Below are 18,302 nucleotides of genomic sequence, written 5' to 3' on the forward strand. Positions count from 1 at the left end.
AAAATGCCAATTGGTGCTTTGTCTTTAGGAGGAGAACAGTTCTGGGCTCAGGCCAATACCTGACTGCACAAACTGTCCTCATGTGGCCACAGGAGGACACGCTGCCTGCTCCTGTGGGATCTCAGCCATTACTGCCCACTCTCACAGTTCCACTGTGACCTGACGGCACTCGGTCTGATTGCTCGTGCCCTTTCTTCCCTGTCTGAATGAATCACATTATTCTGTTTTTCTTAATGTTGTTTCTCATAGCAACAAGTATAAGGAGACGTGAAAGACCCACGAGCAACAATGGTGTTGTCCAATCAGATTAAGGATACTAGTCACACATGTAAGTGCAAAAGGCATGAAAACACTTGCACAACTAGTTTACAGGAACAGAGACGAAACTGAAGTGTGCGTGCGTGTGCGTGCGTGCGTGTGCGTGCGTGCGTGCGCGTGCGTGCGTGCGCGTGCGTGCGTGCGTGTGCGTGCGTGCGTGTACACTCCCTGAACAGTACTCGTCAAACACTTTGTGATTGCTGCTTCATGTTTCATGACCTACTTTCTCGTGTTACTTTAGCTAATAGCAAATAGCTGCTGCTTGTATAGTCATGATTCAGAACCAGTAGGTGTTTGGGGTCAGCGCAGCAACGTTTGCTCCTCTTCCTCTGTAGCTGACAGTCTGCTTGTAATCAGACGTATTTAAAGCCCTTTAGTTCTCTGTGGGTGGCACTTAAAAGGTTCAGTTAAGCATCAGCAACCTTACTGTGCTGATGGGAGCTCACTTCAGTTCTCTTTGGCTTCAGTAGCTTTGCAATCAGAATTGGGATCTAAATGCACTGTGATGTGAAGCACATTTTGAATCTCTGCATGCTCCTCTTGTATCTTTTATCTGTTCATGTATTCATTTCTATTTGTGTTATTTCAGTTGTTACATTAAATGTGGTGTCGTATGGAGACGTGTAAGGCAGGACAGGCAGGGAAAAGAGTAATAATAAAAGGATACAAATGGAAATGCACACCGTATCGCCAACAGCTGCCCCTGTAGGAAAAAACAAACGTACAACTCCCAGAGCACATAAATGGGAAAATACGCAGATACTTGAATCAACAGTTGTACTGGGAGTAAGTGAGCGAGTGTTATAATAACTGCGTCTTTGTCACAAATGTGCTTCATAATGAGGATGGGAAGCCCCAGTAATGTCCCCCAGGAGCCAGAGGCAAATAATGAACCAGGACAACCGTGCCATTCGTAGCCCCCACAGTACCGAAGACCTGAGGCAGCACATCTCTGCGACATCTGCAGGCCCATCCTAGCAGGAGAGGGACGGAGGCCCCAGATGGGGTGTCCACATCCAAAGGGCGAGAGTCCCAGAGGACCAGAGGCAACGGCCAGTCGCTAGAGACCAGCCACCTTGGTACTTGGTACAGGTTTCCAGGGACCTGAAAATTCCCCGGGACACCACCGAGTCTGGGGCACCCACTACCCCCACCACACGGAGTAGACTGGGGCTCATCTGCACACTGTGTCACAATACCAATCAGTTACAACAGACACACACACACACACACACACACACACACACACACACACACACACACACACACACACACACACACACACACACACACACTAAAGGGACGAGACAAACTGGTCTGGGTCTGAAACAAGCTGCACCCAACAACGGTTGTTCCCTCACCTGGACGCCCCAACCCACCCAATTGGCCTAACGGCACCCACGAGGCGCAGAGTGGACATTCTAATGTGGGTCGGCCCAAACTGCACGGCGAGTTGGCCAGGGAGGTGCAGACAGCCCCCACAGAAGGAGGGACACAGCCAGAGACCAGGCGACCCCGGGCGTGGGATCCCAGGCCCAGCACTCGCCCCTGCCCAGCTGGGGGCAAGTCCCCCACACCACAAGCACCCCAGTGCCCACATCCCAAGACCGTTAGGCAGCACCCACCCCACTTCTCAACCGTCACCAACTGAGGCAGATGCATAGACACTCCAAAACTGCAACTGCAGCTCTCCAGCCCCCAGGAGGCCACCAGGCACCCGTAGTCCCAGAGACCATCATCACCCACCTGCAAGTCAAACAGGGAAATGAGACTACACCCAACCACCCCCATTAAGTAGTGGAATTGATCAGTGGGGGCCGGAGGGAGACAAATTCATCCGTCCGTGGTTTGGTGAAGAGGCAGACATTCCACCCGTTTCTATTTTGATTGGTGCATAAGGTGTTTTTTTGGTTTCCAGTTCATGAGGATACTTTTCTTTGTGATTCGTAAGGAAAGAAGGAGTATAAATGATGTATTTGCTTCCATATCTAGTTCACCTCTATCACTGAAGTTGCACAGTTTGGGTGAGGTTGGTATGCTGTAACGAGACATGTGGTCATAGGTCTTACCCACACGTGCTCACGACCATATAGCATGCATATAATTCTCAGCAGAGTTGTTTTTGCAATAAGTGCACGTGTTCGACTGAGTGAGGTCCATTTGGAACGAACTTTGCCCTCTCAGTTTGTGGTTGGGAGCGAAATTGATTTGTCAATTTTAAACAATACAAACTTTTTGAGGTACTGATATTTAAAACGTTTGACACCCAAGTAGGTATTTCTAGATTCAGGTCTCTGGGGTTGAATCTTTCCTGTATGATGATTTCAGTTTCTCATATTCAAGAAATGTGCATTTGCTGATTCTATGTGTTATAGGTTCTTCAAATGAAACAAATTTTCCATCTTGTAGAACATGTTCTGGATTTTTCCCCTTCTCGTGCCACAGTGAAAAACTGCAAAGCATTGTCTTTTTCTGATAAATATCGGGATTGTTCCAAATCGGTGTTAGTTTCATGGGCTAAGTGGAGACTTCCCACCAGACTCTGAGAGAAGTGTTTATGTTGAGGGTTTTAAAGCACTTATGATGCTCAATGCTGGAGCTGATGGTGGCAGACTGGAGATTTTCACTTTTCTACAGAAGGCTTGCTCTGGGTCCAGCATAGGGCTGTCTAAGAAGCTTGGTTTAATCCATTTTAAAACAGATCTATTGGATAAGAAATGGTGAGAAAGATTTGTCAGTTCTAGATCACACTCATGTTTTGGTTTTTGTAGAGTTTAGACTTTTTATTAGGATCATTGAAAATGAGTAGTTTATTTTCAGCAGACTCATCATTTTAGTGGCAACTCTTCCCATGAGTGATATAGGTAAAGTTCTTCAGTGTGTGAGATCACCCTCTAGCATTTTTAATAACGGAATATGATTCAACTGGATCAGGTTTAAGAGCTCGGCTGAAAAATGTATACCTGGATATGTAATGTTACCTGGATATATTGGAGCGGTGTCTGACAGTTCAGAGGCAGAGCTGCTGATTTACTCTGGTCGATGGAGTGTCTGATATGGATTAAAACTTATCTATAAATGTGATCGTCTTTAGCAAGGTTTGTAAGTAAAGTAAGTAAAATGTTATTTATATAGGACCTTTCACGATGAAATCACAAAGTGCTTCACAGAAGCTAAAACATAAAAACAAAAAGCAGCCAAAAGCAAGTTTAAAAAGATGAGTTTTTAGCTGTTTTTTAAAAGAGATGACTGAGTCCACAGATCTCAGGCTCGATGGAAGATGGGAGTTCCAGAGTCTGGGGGCCACAGTTACAGAAGCTCTGTCTCCTTTTGTTTTCAACCTCGTGTAGTGGACATGACCTCAGGGACCTACTGGGGATGTAAGGATGTAAAAGATCACTGATGTATGTTGGTGCTTGTCCATGCAGAGCCCTGAATGCCAAAATCATAATCAAAAAGTGGACTCTGAATTTTATGGGGAGCCAGTGCAGCTGGATCAGCAGGGGTGTGGCATGGGAGTACCTGGAAGACTTGGTCAATAGCCTTGCGGCAGCATTCTGAGCACCCTGCAGACGGTCCAAGAAGGCATTACTTAGACAGGTGAACAAAGAATTACAATAGTCCAAACAAGATGAAATAAATGCATGTATGATCATTGTCAGTTCAGAGCGTGACACAGTAGGACTCAGCAAAGTTTCTTAAATGGTAAAAACAGGAGCGGACCAGAGATATAACGTGAGCGTCCAGCGTCAGAGCTGGGTCAAAAGTAACACCAAGACTCCTAATAGAAGATTTGGCAAATGAAGCAAGAGGGCCTAAATTTTCCACTACCAAGGGCACAAATTTATCGGGAGCATAAACAAGGACTTCAGTTTTCTCTTAAAGGAGATATATAACTGAATATCATCTGCATAGCAGTGATAAGAAATGTCCTTAAACGTGCTCAATAAGTGCTGAAGAGGGAGTAAATACAACAAAAACAATAAGGGTCCCAACACAGAACCTTGTGGCACACCATAGGCAAGAGAAGTGGAGGAAGACCTGAACTTAGAGGTAGCCACAGAGAAGAATCGCTCACACAAACAGTCCAAAGCAGACCCTGATATACCCACCCAGTGTCTCAGCCTATCTAACAAAATGTGATGGAAAGTAACACGTCATAAGCGTATAGGCTCACCTTCTGGTCTGTCTTCAGTTTGAACTTTGATAGCTACGTTTGGTCAGATTGCTGCTGCTAATGGTGAATCCGTTTAGTTCCAGTAGAGTTATATTGTTAAGAAGTTCTGCAGTGTCAGCATCGGAGGGATTCATCTGTGATGAGTGTAAAGCTGCATAAAGGTCTTTAAAATGTTTTTTTTCCTGCTGTACTGAGCGTGTCAATTTCTGGATTAAATCTAGGTTGAAGTCTCCTCCTATTATGAGTCGGTGTCAGTGATCAGAAAGGGAAGGAAAGAAGAAAGGAGGGGTCATCAACATTTGGACCATATATACTAGCCAAACACAAACTTCATACATTAAGTATTATAAGTCTGCCCTCTGGATCTGTAAGTGTTGCTTATAGTGAAGTTAGTTTTTCTCCTAACAAAGGGCAGCCAAAGAACGCCCTTCAAACAAGCTGAGTTGTGCTTACAGATTGATTAAAGGAGTTCAGCTTGTAGTGAAGGAAAAAAGGGTCACACCAAATATTGACTGTGAAGCTTGGTAGAATTGCACAAATACTGCATTTTCCTTATATGTTTAAAAGTATGCAGAGGTTTCAATAAATCCATTTTGTGCATTTTTCCTGACACAATGTAAAACAGCATCTAAAAAAATGAAGGGTGTAAAGACTCTTGCACCACAGACTTGCTGGTGTGCTCCTGCGTACTATTAGAAACATTAAATAAGAACTAAGACACACACATAACCCGTTCACATGCAGCTAAAAACAGCCACAACACGCTGGGAAGAGCAGCCCGCCTGAGCTGCGCCTGCCTGGCACCAGGACGGCCTTGGTTCCAGGCTGATGATTACTCCTGCTTGATAAACAATCCTTTGTCATGGTCAAGTTCCCCTGTGTGACCCCCTACTTCCCCCTGTTTCTCCCACTTTAGGCACGGGGACTTTTGGACGGGTCTTCCTGGTCAAGGACAAAAAGAGCAGGGCCTTCTTTGCCCTGAAGCAGATGAAGATCCCTGACGTGATCCGACTGAAGCAGGAGCAGCACGTCCACAACGAGAAGGAGGTGCTGAGCGAGGTCAACCACTCCTTTCTCATCAGACTGTGAGTGCTCTTCGCAGTCTCATCTGCAAACACATGGGGGCTCGTAGTCCAGTTGTAAATATGATCAACCTATCTCTAATGATCGGCTATGTACCACAGGCCTTCAAGCTGGCTGTAGTTAAACCTTTACTCAAAAAGCATCTCTAGACCCAGCAGTCTTAGCTAATTACAGGCTAATCTCCTTCCTTTATATCAAACATCCTTGAAAGAGTAGTTCACACACTGAGGTCAATTATGGAGTTCCACAGGGTTCAGTGCAAGGCCCAGGTCGGTTTACACTTACATGCTTCATTACAGGCAGTGTAGATGATGAGGGACTAGCAGAGAGGCAATGTTTCTGTCACATTCTCTTTGCTGGCTTCCTGTTAAATCCAGAGTTGAATTGAAAGTCCTTCACAAACAGGGTTATGGTTTGCTTTGAGGTGATTGTTGTTGTGATCTCAACCTATATAAATAAAATAAAATTGACTTGAACATTTCTCAGTTTCGATGTGTTTTGGTGTGAATAATCATCCAAAGCATCATAAGAAAACACGCTTACTCTTTAGCGTGTAACATGGGAGCGTTGTGTTTTCTGTGTTACATAAAGGATAGAAATGACAAATTGTGAAAGCAAGAGTAGAGCTGAAACGTATGTGAGGGTCAGAGAGGCCAGCAGCCTCGTCCATCTTCATCAGTGACGGTGCTTTTTTGTCCTCGTTCATCTGAAGTGCCCTCCAGCTGAAACGCTTCCTGCACGCCTGCCCAAACACCACTGGGACATAAAAGAGCCGCAGAATGATGCAGCTTCTCATCTGATGTGATTCTCTCCACTTATTTAGACGTTAACAGTTTTGCCCTGCAGTGAACTTGTAGGACTGAACAAGACAGTGATGATAAAAGCTAAATGTAAGCCTGAGCTAACAGCACGTTTGACCCTGCTGTCTGTTACGTGGCAGGTTCTGGACTCACCACGATGAACGTTTTCTCTATATGCTCATGGACTACGTGCCGGGCGGCGAGCTCTTCAGCTACTTACGGAGCCGTGGGCGCTTCAGCAACGCCACGGGCCTTTTCTATACCTCTGAGATCGTTTGTGCCATTGAGTACCTCCACTCCAAAGAAATTGTGTATCGAGACCTGAAGCCTGAGAACATCTTGCTGGACAGCGAAGGACACATCCGTCTGACCGACTTTGGCTTTGCCAAGAAGCTCACGGACAGGTAAAAACCAGTGTTTGTGTGCTCACTGGATATTTGTTTTGAGGTAAGAACTAAATGCAGAAGAAAGATTTAAGGTAACGAATGCGTATTGTTGAAACAAGTAACACCCATAAGACACTAGCTGATGCTGGGGACGATACAGAGCTGTCTTTGCAATAAAATAGCTTCTTGTGGATTTCGTTCAACAAGCCTTTTGTAGCTTTCAGTTGCACGAGTCCATCATGAGCCCCTCAGCCTCAGTCACGATGCCTCATCAAGTAATGAAAGCTGATCGTGGATGTTGGAGACGAGTAACTGAGGTTTAACCTGAAAGGGCAGCAATGGTAGCAATGATTTGGTGTATAACTCTGTGCAGCACACAGACTCCATCTTCCGATTGCTCTTGAAGGTGTCCCACTGCAGAAAATTAGCTTCTGTGATTGGTGGAGAAAGTAGATGATTGCTTGTCAGAGCTGAAAGGAATTTGGAATAGTCTCTGAAATGATCTGTAAAGCCAGATGACAGATAACAAATGATATCATGTATTTATAGAAACAAAGCCAGGAGCAACAAAGCAGCTGATTCTAACCAGACGTGCTCATAAACTGAGTGGAAGGCTTCGTCTGATCCACGGCAGACGTGTCCTTCCAACACATTTGCCTGTTTATAGTAAAACATTTAGTACATACAGCTGCAAGATGTATTGAACATTGTTCATAATACGTTATTGTCCAATAAGCCTGGGCTTGTTGCTTTTTCTAATGCAATCATGTTTCTTTCACACCAGAACTTCATGTCACCCCTCAGCCGTCAGAGGCTCGTGAAGTATGGTCAGGTGGTGTGAATCCACCAACTGGAGAACAGCACCACAGGTCGCATTAAAACTGACGAGATCTATGACCTCAAGATCGGAGGTCAAGTTTTCTGAAAATCTTACAAACGCAATAACTTGAAAACGAGGCGACATGAGATTTTGAGAGCATAGAGGTGTGCGCCCGCAGGCTGACAGTACTTTTAATAAACCATGAAAGAAGGAACTTTCCAAGTTTTAATGCACAGACTTTATTTGCTGTGTGTTTTACTGAATCTGATTAAAAGATATGTTACCAAAGAAAAAAGCCCAGATTAGCATCATGTGATGCACACATGGGTGGCTGTCCCTTCCCTGCGTCTCACTGTGCCCCACAGGCTACTGCTAAACCTAGAGGTCAGACCTGAGCTGACCTTTGGTTGAAACCTGCAAATATCAGGTTCAGTTTGTGAAACTGAACCTTTATATTATAATCTGCCTGCCTCTCTGCCTCAGCTCCTTCCTACTGTACATCAAATAGAAAATGTAACCACTTCTTTATAAAGCGACGCCTCTGTAATTCATACAAGATAATGATGTGAGGAACAAATGTCCTCTTGATTGCAAATGCTGTCGGTGCTCTGCCCACACGGCTCACTGCGCTGCGTCTATACCCGGTTATGTCCTGGTTTGTGAGGATTCAGGTTGCACTTCATTACGTTTACAGTAGTGAAGTTTGTTCTCCTCATAACAGAGTATTTTGTGGGAACAGATCTGAATGTTTACTGTTGTTTGCGTGTTTATGTAACTACTGTGGGATCCATGGATGGGATGCGTGCACAGTAAATGACCTCGGACAGCATCTGCTGTCATTTGGTGACATTATTTTTTAAATGATCCAATAAAATAGAACATGTTGGATGTTGTTGATTGAAGCGTGGGATTTTGGGCTGAATGTGATTGGATAAATTTGGTATTTTGTATTTTTGCTGCATAAATTCTGTTTTTCTGCAGCTTTGCCTGAGAAAGAGCACAAACGACCATCGGTCAGGAGCCCTGGACACAAACAGCCGCTGCACTCGTGTGAGGCAGAAGCCGCCCTTTGTCTTTTTATTTAGGACTGTTTTAACTGTGAGGTTCTGCTGGATTGTGCACACGGTGCACGTCCACTGTCACGGCTTTAGCTGAAATTTAAAAGATGCACGAAAGCGTTCACAGGGGAGAGTTGACAGAGGCAGCTTGATGGCTTTTCACTGACTGAGGACGTTCACAACAGGTAAAAGCACTTTGGCTTGGACTCATGCTGCTCACTGGATGGTTGTATTGTTTTGAGTTTGACTGGCCAGTTAGCTCATAGAGAGCTTCATGTTCCTGTGAGATGGAGGAAATGTTTCACTGGAGGAGAAACTGGCGTCCTTTAGCCTGAATTAGATATACAGTAGTCGAGATCTCCCGGTCACCTCAGCAGAATGTCGAAGATGCAGAGTGAAGGAAGAGATGGCTTTATGTCTGCACTGCGGTCTCAGTTTCTCTCTGCATTTCGCCCAGAGCTGTACATGTAAAGATAATGGTGTAAGATTACATTTCCCCCAGACTGCGAGAGCAGAACAGATGGACAGCAGATACCTTTCTGATGTGCAAGTGACCCTCTTATATAAATGGAGGGCAGCAGAATTGCCTGGAATAGGAAGACAACTGCCTGATTGCCACGAGCTTTGTTGTGCTCGCCACGTTCAGGTTGTGATAAAGCACAGAGCTGCCAGTGTCTCCACAGTGCCCCCTGCTGGCAGATACACTCATCAGCACATTCAAACGTGACGACACGAAACTGTGAAGAGCAAGAACACATCCCTCGATATCATCACATATCACACTTATGTCCATCCTGCACCCCACGTATGATTCTACCGACAGCAGCAGCCTCCTCCTCCTCCGCCGGGGCGACGTGATTTCCATACAAATTACTGTTGTCATGGTAACTGGTTGAAAGAGGTCATTACCTAGGTGATATTGGTGACAAATGATGAAAGGCTGGCACTGGACCAAGTGCTCTTCAACAAAGGACAAGTGGCTTTGACAGAGGCGCGTGTGTGCGTGCGCGTGTGTGCGTGCGTGTGTGTGTGCGTGTGTGTGTGCGTGCGTGTGTGCGTGCGTGTGTGTGCGTGTGTGCGTGCGTGTGTGTGCGTGTTTGTGTGTGTGCGTGTGTGCGTGTGCGTGTGTGCGTGCGTGTGTGTGCGTGTTTGTGTGTGTGCGTGTGTGTGCGTGTTTGTGTGTGTGCGTGCGTGCGTGCGTGCGTGCGTGTGTGTGTGTGTGTGTGTGCGTGCGTGCGTGCGTGTGTGCGTGCGTGTGTGCGTGCGTGTGTGTGCGTGTGTGTGCGTGCGCGTGTGCGTGCGCGTGTGTGTGTGTGTGCGCGTGTGTGTGCGTGTGTGTGTGTGTTTGTGTGTGTGTGTGTGTGTGCGCGTGTGTGTGTGTGTTTGTGTGTGTGCGTGTGTGTGTTTGTGTGTGTGCGTGTGTGTGTGTGTTTGTTTGTGTGCGTGTGTGTGTGCGTGTGTGTTTGTGTGTTTGTGCGTGTGTGCGTGTGTGTGTGTTTGTGTGTGTGCGTGTGTGTGTGCGTGTGTGTTTGTGTGTTTGTGCGTGTGTGCGTGTGTGTGCGTGTGTGTGTGTGTGTTTGTTTGTGTGTGTGCGTGTGTGTGTGCGTGTGTGTTTGTGTGTTTGTGCGTGTGTGCGTGTGTGTGTGTTTGTGTGTGTGTGTGTGCGCGCGTGTGTGCGTGCGTGGCACATGCAGAGAGTGTCAATCAGCTAGACAGGAGCATGCACAGCCACATGTAAGTAATCTGCTCCAGACTGCATTTCATCACAGCACCTGGACAAACAGCTGTAGTGATGATGATGTGTTTCAGTCTTATCTTCTGATGTTGTCCTCTAATGTTCTGTGTTGGAGGATGAAACCTGCCCAGTGTTGCTGCAGTGCGCTCACACACTGGCGTGGCTGCTTTGTCAGTAATAGACTCTTTGGTTGCTGTGGCAGAAAGATGATGCAGAGGTGATGCACATTTAAAACACGCCTAACTGAAATGTGCAGGAGCGATGCTGTGACTAATAGTGTCGGCTGGTTTTTCTTTGTTCCATTAGTCTGCTGGTGTGTCACCAGTTGCAGCAAAGCAGCTGATGTACTTTATTAGTTTAGTTACAGATTTGTGTTCCTGTTCTGCGCTTCATGGTTCACAGCACAGCTTCAGATCCAGGTGAGAGCAGAGTGTGGGTGTGTGTCCAGCAACAGCTGCATCCAGTCTGAATACAGATCAGTTTAAGCCTTTTATTGGTCTGTAAATTCTGAGGACGGAGAGGGAGAGACAATTAAACATGCTAGAGTGGACATGTGGGCGGGGTCAACAGCAGCAGTTATAAATGCCTCTGCCCATATTCACTGATGATTTTCTCCCAGTGTCCAGGTGGGTTCTCTCCAGGTTACTGCGACTTCCTGCCAGTCTAAACACATGCAGGTGGAGGGGTTAAACTGTGTGTAGGTGTGAGTGTGTCTGTGTTAGTCTGGCAACCTGTCCAGGGTGTGTCCCACCTCTCGGTCGGTACATGCATTTAATGCAAGCTTTGTGTGTTTTCCATTCGCACACTGTGGACGTTGTAAAGCATTTATGGACATGAATAGTAGCATTTGACAGGATTGCTGTCTCTCTAAACATGGCTGCGACTATATTAACGTGACAGTCTATAAATCTGTTCTCCACTCTCGGATTTGGAACATGCGATCATGTGAGTCTGCACAATAACAGGAGAGTTTGTATGCATCAAAAGCAGCTCTCACCAGCGTGCTTGTTTAGCTGTGTGGAGTCAGGACGATCTTCCAAGGCTCCTCTAAGTATTGGATCCTTTGATGGACTTCTTCTTTGTGTTGTGCATGTTTATTCTTTCACCTCACAAATTGTCATTTCACTTATTTTGAAAAGTTCTGGTCGACACGATTGAGCCTTTGTCTCAGACTGTGTCCACCCTAGAACGGGCGTAAGTTGTTCTGAAGGTAACATTATCGTGTGTACCCAACTGAAAGGAGGTTTACAAATGTGAATAGAGTTGACTAAAGCAGCATATTGCATTAAGTGTAAGGCAGTGTACACAGACAGCATCTCTAAAGCTGCTCCTGCTTCCCGTTATTGTTCGCACCTCCTTCATTTGTTGCTCAGTATTTGATTTCACTGCCGGCCTACGGCTGTGCGATATGACCAAAACCTCATGTCCCGATATCAGACATCTATCGTCCGATAACGATATAAATCACAGAAATGTAACATTTCCTGTAAATTCTGTGAATCTCGAGCAGCTCGACTTGCGTGAAGTGTTTCCAGCTGCGCGTCGTGTAGCTGAGTCGAGTGTTTTAACCGATGCATGAAACGATACGTTTTTAGACATAAGTTGTAACGGCGCCGTTTTCTTTGTATTTATTACACGGCGTGCTGCGGGGAAAAGCCTGTTCTAACGTTTGAGTCTGAGGTTTATTTTTTAGCACCTGGCGTCTTTTTTACTTCTCATCCATAAATAATCTGCTCTTTCACGTGATTCAGTTTATTTTGAAAAGTCTCAACAGGATCTTGAGCTTTATTGTGAAAGGTTTATGTGGAACATAAACAAGCGGACATGCGATGCTGTTACCGTCGTTGTTGCTAACAACAACGCATAAAAACAGGCGCTTGTCCGTCCGTAGTGTGGTTATATTAAATATAAGAGAAAGAGAGAACTTTAAGAAATGAACACAGCCGCTACAGTGACATCAGAACATGAACAAATATTGCCGTAAACAGTTTATTTTGTGACACCACGAAACAAACGATAGCGTAAAATGAAACGACGGACGTTTTTATATCGTCATCAGATATATATGGTTATAGCAAACAGCCCTATGCCCGCCCACATTACACTCAGGCAGACATCGATCCATTACTCTTCCCACGTCCACACTGAGGCCCCACATCCTCATGGTAATACTGAAGATGACACAGCTGGGCCAGAATGCAAGTGCAGATCACGTTAGCAGTGTGGAACGTAAAGGTTACAAAAAGAAATGATAACGGGGATCACAGAACTGTTTGTGTTTGCATCTTGTCTCTGGACCAACTGCAGAAGCATCATGGTGATGCAAATACAAATGAGAAGGATGTTAGAATCACCTGAAACCCTTCATCATAAAAAGGCTCACGTTGGTCTTCTGTGGCCAGTTTAGCCACTGGATGAATTAATAACATTCATTTATGATCTGAACATGAAGCCATTTCACACCAAAGCTGTTCTTACTCTGCTAGTTATATGGAAAGAATCAATAACTTTGACAAAAAGAAAATTACAATGAAACCTGTTATTCATAATAACTCAGCTGTCACACAAGTAGGTTTGGATTGAAGAAGCAGGAGATGGAATAAATATTTGATGTCCTCTCTGGCAATCAGGACCTGGACTCTGTGTGGGACTCCTGAGTATCTGGCCCCTGAAGTCATCCAAAGCAAAGGTCACGGCCGGGCAGTGGACTGGTGGGCTCTGGGCATCCTCATCTTTGAAATGCTGGCTGGGTAAGTGGTGCAGTCTATGGTAAACATCTCTACACCTGCTGTAAACACTAGAGGGCACTCTCCTCCATTAGACCGACTGGGGTAAATCTGCACTCCTTCATTTTGTAAAAGGCAGTCAGAGTCGAACCTGTTTGACCTTTAACCTCCTAGGACCTGCGTCCACATATGTGGGCATCACATTTTGGGTTATTTAGACCAAAATACTCAATTTTGCTCTACAAGGGCCTGATGTCCACTGTCGAGGACGTAATGCTGCTACTGCTCTATCAACATTTTAAACGAATATCTTCATATGTGGCTCTCATTTTTCTTAGAAACAAAAATAAGGTAGAAAAAAATCTGGTAATTCTTTGTTTTTACATTCATCAGGACCCAATCAGCCCAAATATCAAAGAGAGATTGAAAATGTATCCTGTGGAAGATTTTGGGTCTTAGGAGGTTAAAGTCAGGCCCAAGGCCACGGCTGATATGTGGAGGGAGACGTGCTGAAATCTACAGTCTGACAGCTCAGAGAAATATCTGCAGATACACACAATAAGGCAGGTACACACTGACAACCACCGAGGTCTCCCTCACATGCCTGAAATAAGCTTTTGGGTAGACATAAAGCAGCACGGAGAGAGCAGACCACTGCAGTGGTTTGTGTTCATGGAGCAGAAGAATTATTCAGTTAATCGTACTTTGACTTATTAGTCCTTTGTTTTTACAGGTAAAAATCTCATTTCCAGGAGAGACCTGCTGTTATTGTCTCATGCTGGGAAATCTTGTCATTATTAGAGGCTGTAGAGCTGGGACAAATTAATCTGTGAATGGGCCTCATTGTAGCACAGGAAGAACAACAGCACTGATCCTTATAGAAAGCACCTCTGTTTGTTCTCATGTGCTCACAAACAATAAGGATTTCCATTCGTCTGTGGCATTCCAGCAGTGCTGAAGGCTGTGATTGGCTTGTTTCAGAGACATTAATCCAGCAATGATTTCACTGCACAGTGCATGTTGCATTATGTACAGCACTGTGGGTGGAAGCACTACAACATGCCAGAGACCCTTTGAAAGTAATGGCAGGAGTACTTTGTCGTTACCACAAAATGAGTGAAGACAGAAAAACTGGTCTTCAAGCCAACTGGCGAGTAGCTGGTTTAGCATCGGTGAGAACTTCCCACAGTGTTTCTGTGGATCTAGGCTTCCTCAGAGTCGTCTGTTTGTGCATCCCACACTGCATCACTTTCTGTTCTGCAACTAAGCAAAACGGAGGAAAGAGGATCTTAACTGAAATGTCCCTCAGTGACGGGGGGCGGGGCTTAACACAAATGTGTAAAAACTGCCTGAGGATGGAAGAAAGAGTTAAACTGTGGACTCTGTGTCTCAGTGCAAAATCTTCAGACCGTCTGTCTGGAGGGACACACGAAGCAGTGACTCGGACACATTCCAGTCTGAAAGGAAAAAAGCTTTCACAGAGTTTCATATTGACCCTTGATGTGCCACTGACACCTGTCCAGACTACATAACGCTCTTACATCAATCACGCTGAACCCCGTGGAGCGCCCTCCTCCACTTGCACTGAAATGCCACCTTTCTGTGAGCCTGGCCTGTCCTCCTCCTCCATCTAGGTTCTGTGTTTTGCTGGGAAAAGCTCCATGGCTTTGAATTGGTGGAAGGAATGTGACCTTTTTCCAAGTATGAGTGTGAGCAGGCGTTGAAGTGTTGGTGTATGTGGGAAAAGCTGCAGGCTGTGCTGCTCCCAGCAGAGGGACACTTCCACAGTCGGACAAAGACTCTTCATTCAGCATCGCCGTGAAGCTGTTTGTCACACGTCTCCACCAAAGAATGCAGCAGCTGTTTTTGAGAACTCAGCATCAGTAGATCATCCTGCTTTGGGCCAAAGCTTGTGTAGGAAAAACATCAAGTCAAGGATGAGGGGGAAAGTCTCCCTTATAATTTTACTTCTGGGCCCATATTCCTGTCCTTAATGGAAACCAGTACCCTTTTAGTATTTGCAGTTGCAGTACATGTGGCCGTGTATATGAAACCTTATTTCTTCTACAACTTACTTTTCTGCAGTACCTGATTTTCCACCTCAGCTCAGCAGAGCATCAGCCTGGTGGTTACATGGAGCTGCTGGAGGGGACACTTGCTGGTCTGGACTCCAGTTCCTCCACACTGCAGCCGTCAATACAATCTGATTTGAAAATGCTGGGACAAACCTACGATGCATGATCATTTAGTGATTCTTCAGGCTTTCTAGTAATTGAATGAACACCTCAGAGGTTCCCCTGAGGCTGTTTCATGAAGCTGACATAAAATCTCATTCGAGGGCATTTTACAAGGACAGGATCTTACTTTAGAAAAGCTCATGATCTCCTCACATTGGTTAGCTTTGTGGATGCAACTGGTTTCTGGAGAATTCTTCTTTATTGTAACGTTCCCTTGCAATCAGCAGAGGCTCTATTTTGCAGCGCTAATATTCAAATTTAAAGTGATGTGTACATTAACCATGAAGAGGCTGCCAGGAAAGCTTTCCCCCCACGTCCAGCAGCCTGAGGCTGTAGGCTAAGTGGAAGGAAGGAGGCCGGGGACTGGAGAGCGTCAGCAGCATGAGACAACGAACATCTGCGAGTACATCAGGAAGATGGCCAAACATGACGGCATGCTTAGGGAGTACCTCAGGCAGCAGAGACCCGAGGAAGAGGAGGAACCATCATGGAACGGCAGCTAGAGGAGGTGGCTGCCATCCAGAATCCTACCAGAGGCTGGACAAAGCTGGACTGAAAGACAGCACAGAGCACTAATCATGGCAGCACAGGAACAAGCTCTGAGTACAAGATCCATAGAGGCTGGGGTCTATACACCAGGCAAGACCCCAGGTGCAGGCTGTGTAAAGATGCCCCTGAGACAGTCCAGCATGGTGCTGGGTGTCATCACTGATTTGTGGAATCGATTCGATTTGAATCAGGAAATTTTGCCTCAGACAGCCAGAAATATTGTAATCCTGATCACAGCACACATCCATATTTTTATATATCAAAACAAAGCTGACGCTTGTGAGACTTCATCACAGGTGTGAGCATCACAGCAGATCAAAGTAACTGAGGATAAAACAGAAAAACATGAAGCAGATTTTTCTGGCCTGACTTTGTAAAGCAGACAACCTTAAAAATATTCTGCAGTAGAACGAAAACGAAAGAAAACCATGAATCAACATGTGAACATGACCTGATGCTGCTGAAGTGAAGCAGAGTTACAGGGTTGATTACAGACTAGAGATGGACCGATCCGATATTACGTATCGGTATCGGTCCGATACTGACCTAAATTACTGGATCGGATATCGGAGAAAAATAAAAAATGTAATCCGATCCATTAAATATCACGAAAGCACCTCACAAAACTTGCAACACGCCGTAACTCACCTCAGAACGTTAGCACGTCGGAGCAGTATGCATCACGTGATAGAGCGGCTGTGGCATGCGGGACCTGTCGGTGGTCTGGATAGCATGTGGAGCTTCGCTAGCAACCCGGCATTTCATCTCCGACAAAGTTATCCCCGAGAGAAGTAAAGCAAGTGTGTAAGTCCATCTCTGAATGTTTGTAAAGCATTCCTGCGTTAAGCTTAACAAACGATATATGGAGCGACTGCCTCTCTTGCTGCTACTTCAATCATGAAACTGCTTAAATGATCAGCTGATCGGCTTTTCTGTCGCGAGTCCGTCTCTCTGGTTTGCTTTTGGCCCACTTTGCACCAGAAAGAGGAAACCAGCGGCTGAACAACAGCAGCACGTTTAAGCTTGATAAGCTGTTGTTAGAATTTATTTAATATTACTTTCTACTCCAGGATCTTTTTCTACGTAGCTGACGCTGGTAACTGTGCAGGGGCGGATCTAGCAAAGTTTAGCCAGGGGGGCCGATAGGGCATTAACAGGGAAAAGGGGCACAAAGACATACTTTTCTTTCTTATTCTCATTTAAAATGTCGAGCTTTTAATAAATAATTATCTGACACCCAAAGTTTTAATTTGATGTAAAATGAATAGAAGTCAATTACTGTATATAGTAACTATTAAGTCTAATATATATACCCTAGTAAGCTATAGTACTTTTTCCTTTGGGAAGGTACCATCTGTGCAGTCTGCAATTTTGTTGAAGAAAGATGTTGAATCTATTTAATATTTCTTGAAAAATAATTGATTTCTGTGCATTTTTTTTTCACACTGCATCAAATTAAGGTTGATTACGTCGATTAAGCATCATGAGGTGGAGCGTGAGGGGTGGTTCCCTATTTTTTATTTATTTATTTTTGTTGTTGCTGAGAGTTGGAACCCTATTAGTTAGGTTGCTTAATATTTATGCTAAGTACTCTTTAAAATACCAGAATAGGGAGGATGGTGTAGGTCTAAGTTTATTAGATTGATCAGTATTGCTGAACTATGAAATATTTTTTTTGCATACAGGTATAACAGAATAGCTTTAGTGTAGTTGTTGTTTTAAACTTGAGTATGAACTTATACAAAATGCAGCAAGATATTTAAAAAACAGTTTTGTTGATTAAAACACACTATATCGGATTCATATCGGTATCGGCAGATATCCAAATTTATGATATCGGTATCGGACATAAAAAAGTGGTATCGTGCCATCTCTATTACAGACACGGCGTTTTGCAGTTTTGCATAATTTTAAGAAGTTTTAATTTGATTAGTGTTGAACGGCAGAAATGAGGCTCTGTTGTCGGAAGTAAAACAAAGCAGCGGCTGACAGCGCTGGTGCTCAGACTGGTGCGTAACGAGCAAGTGAATAATGCAGAGAGAGAGGTGCAGGAAGTGGTGTGGTGGAAGCAAAACAGCAAAAGTCAGAGTGAATCCATGACGATGTTTATGTGAAGCTTAGTTTGGATCTTCTTTGGCTGCTGGTTCAGTCAATATTGTTTGGAGAGAGATCAAACCTGCAGCTTCAGAATCAGCACAAAAACAGACGTGAACACAAAGCTCGACCCGCCGACACATCAGGATCAGCGAGCTGTCGGCTTTCAGCCCGGACCGTGTCCGTGCCGTCGGCGAGAAAGTCACATCTCACTGATCCTGATCCGTCAGCGGATCGAGCTTTGTGTTCACGTCTCTGTGCAGAGTCCGTGTTCCTGCTCTGATTCACTGTTTCAGCTGTTTGGTGGTTGTTGAAATTT

General features: G+C 45.0%; 1 protein-coding gene across 1 annotated transcript in view; it reads left to right on the forward strand.

The window, feature by feature from the left end:
- prkx (protein kinase X-linked) overlaps positions 1-18,302 on the forward strand; it is a 34,387-nt gene that overhangs the window by 6,064 nt on the left and 10,021 nt on the right. The window contains exons 2-4 of the mRNA XM_026158238.2: positions 5,412-5,580; positions 6,519-6,782; positions 13,008-13,127. Of these exons, the coding sequence (XP_026014023.1) occupies positions 5,412-5,580; positions 6,519-6,782; positions 13,008-13,127 (553 nt within the window). The remainder of the gene's footprint in view (positions 1-5,411; positions 5,581-6,518; positions 6,783-13,007; positions 13,128-18,302) is intronic.

The sequence above is a fragment of the Astatotilapia calliptera genome, chromosome 23 (genome assembly GCF_964374335.1).
Source record: "Astatotilapia calliptera chromosome 23, fAstCal68.1, whole genome shotgun sequence".
NCBI classification, from domain to species: Eukaryota; Metazoa; Chordata; class Actinopteri; order Cichliformes; family Cichlidae; genus Astatotilapia; species Astatotilapia calliptera.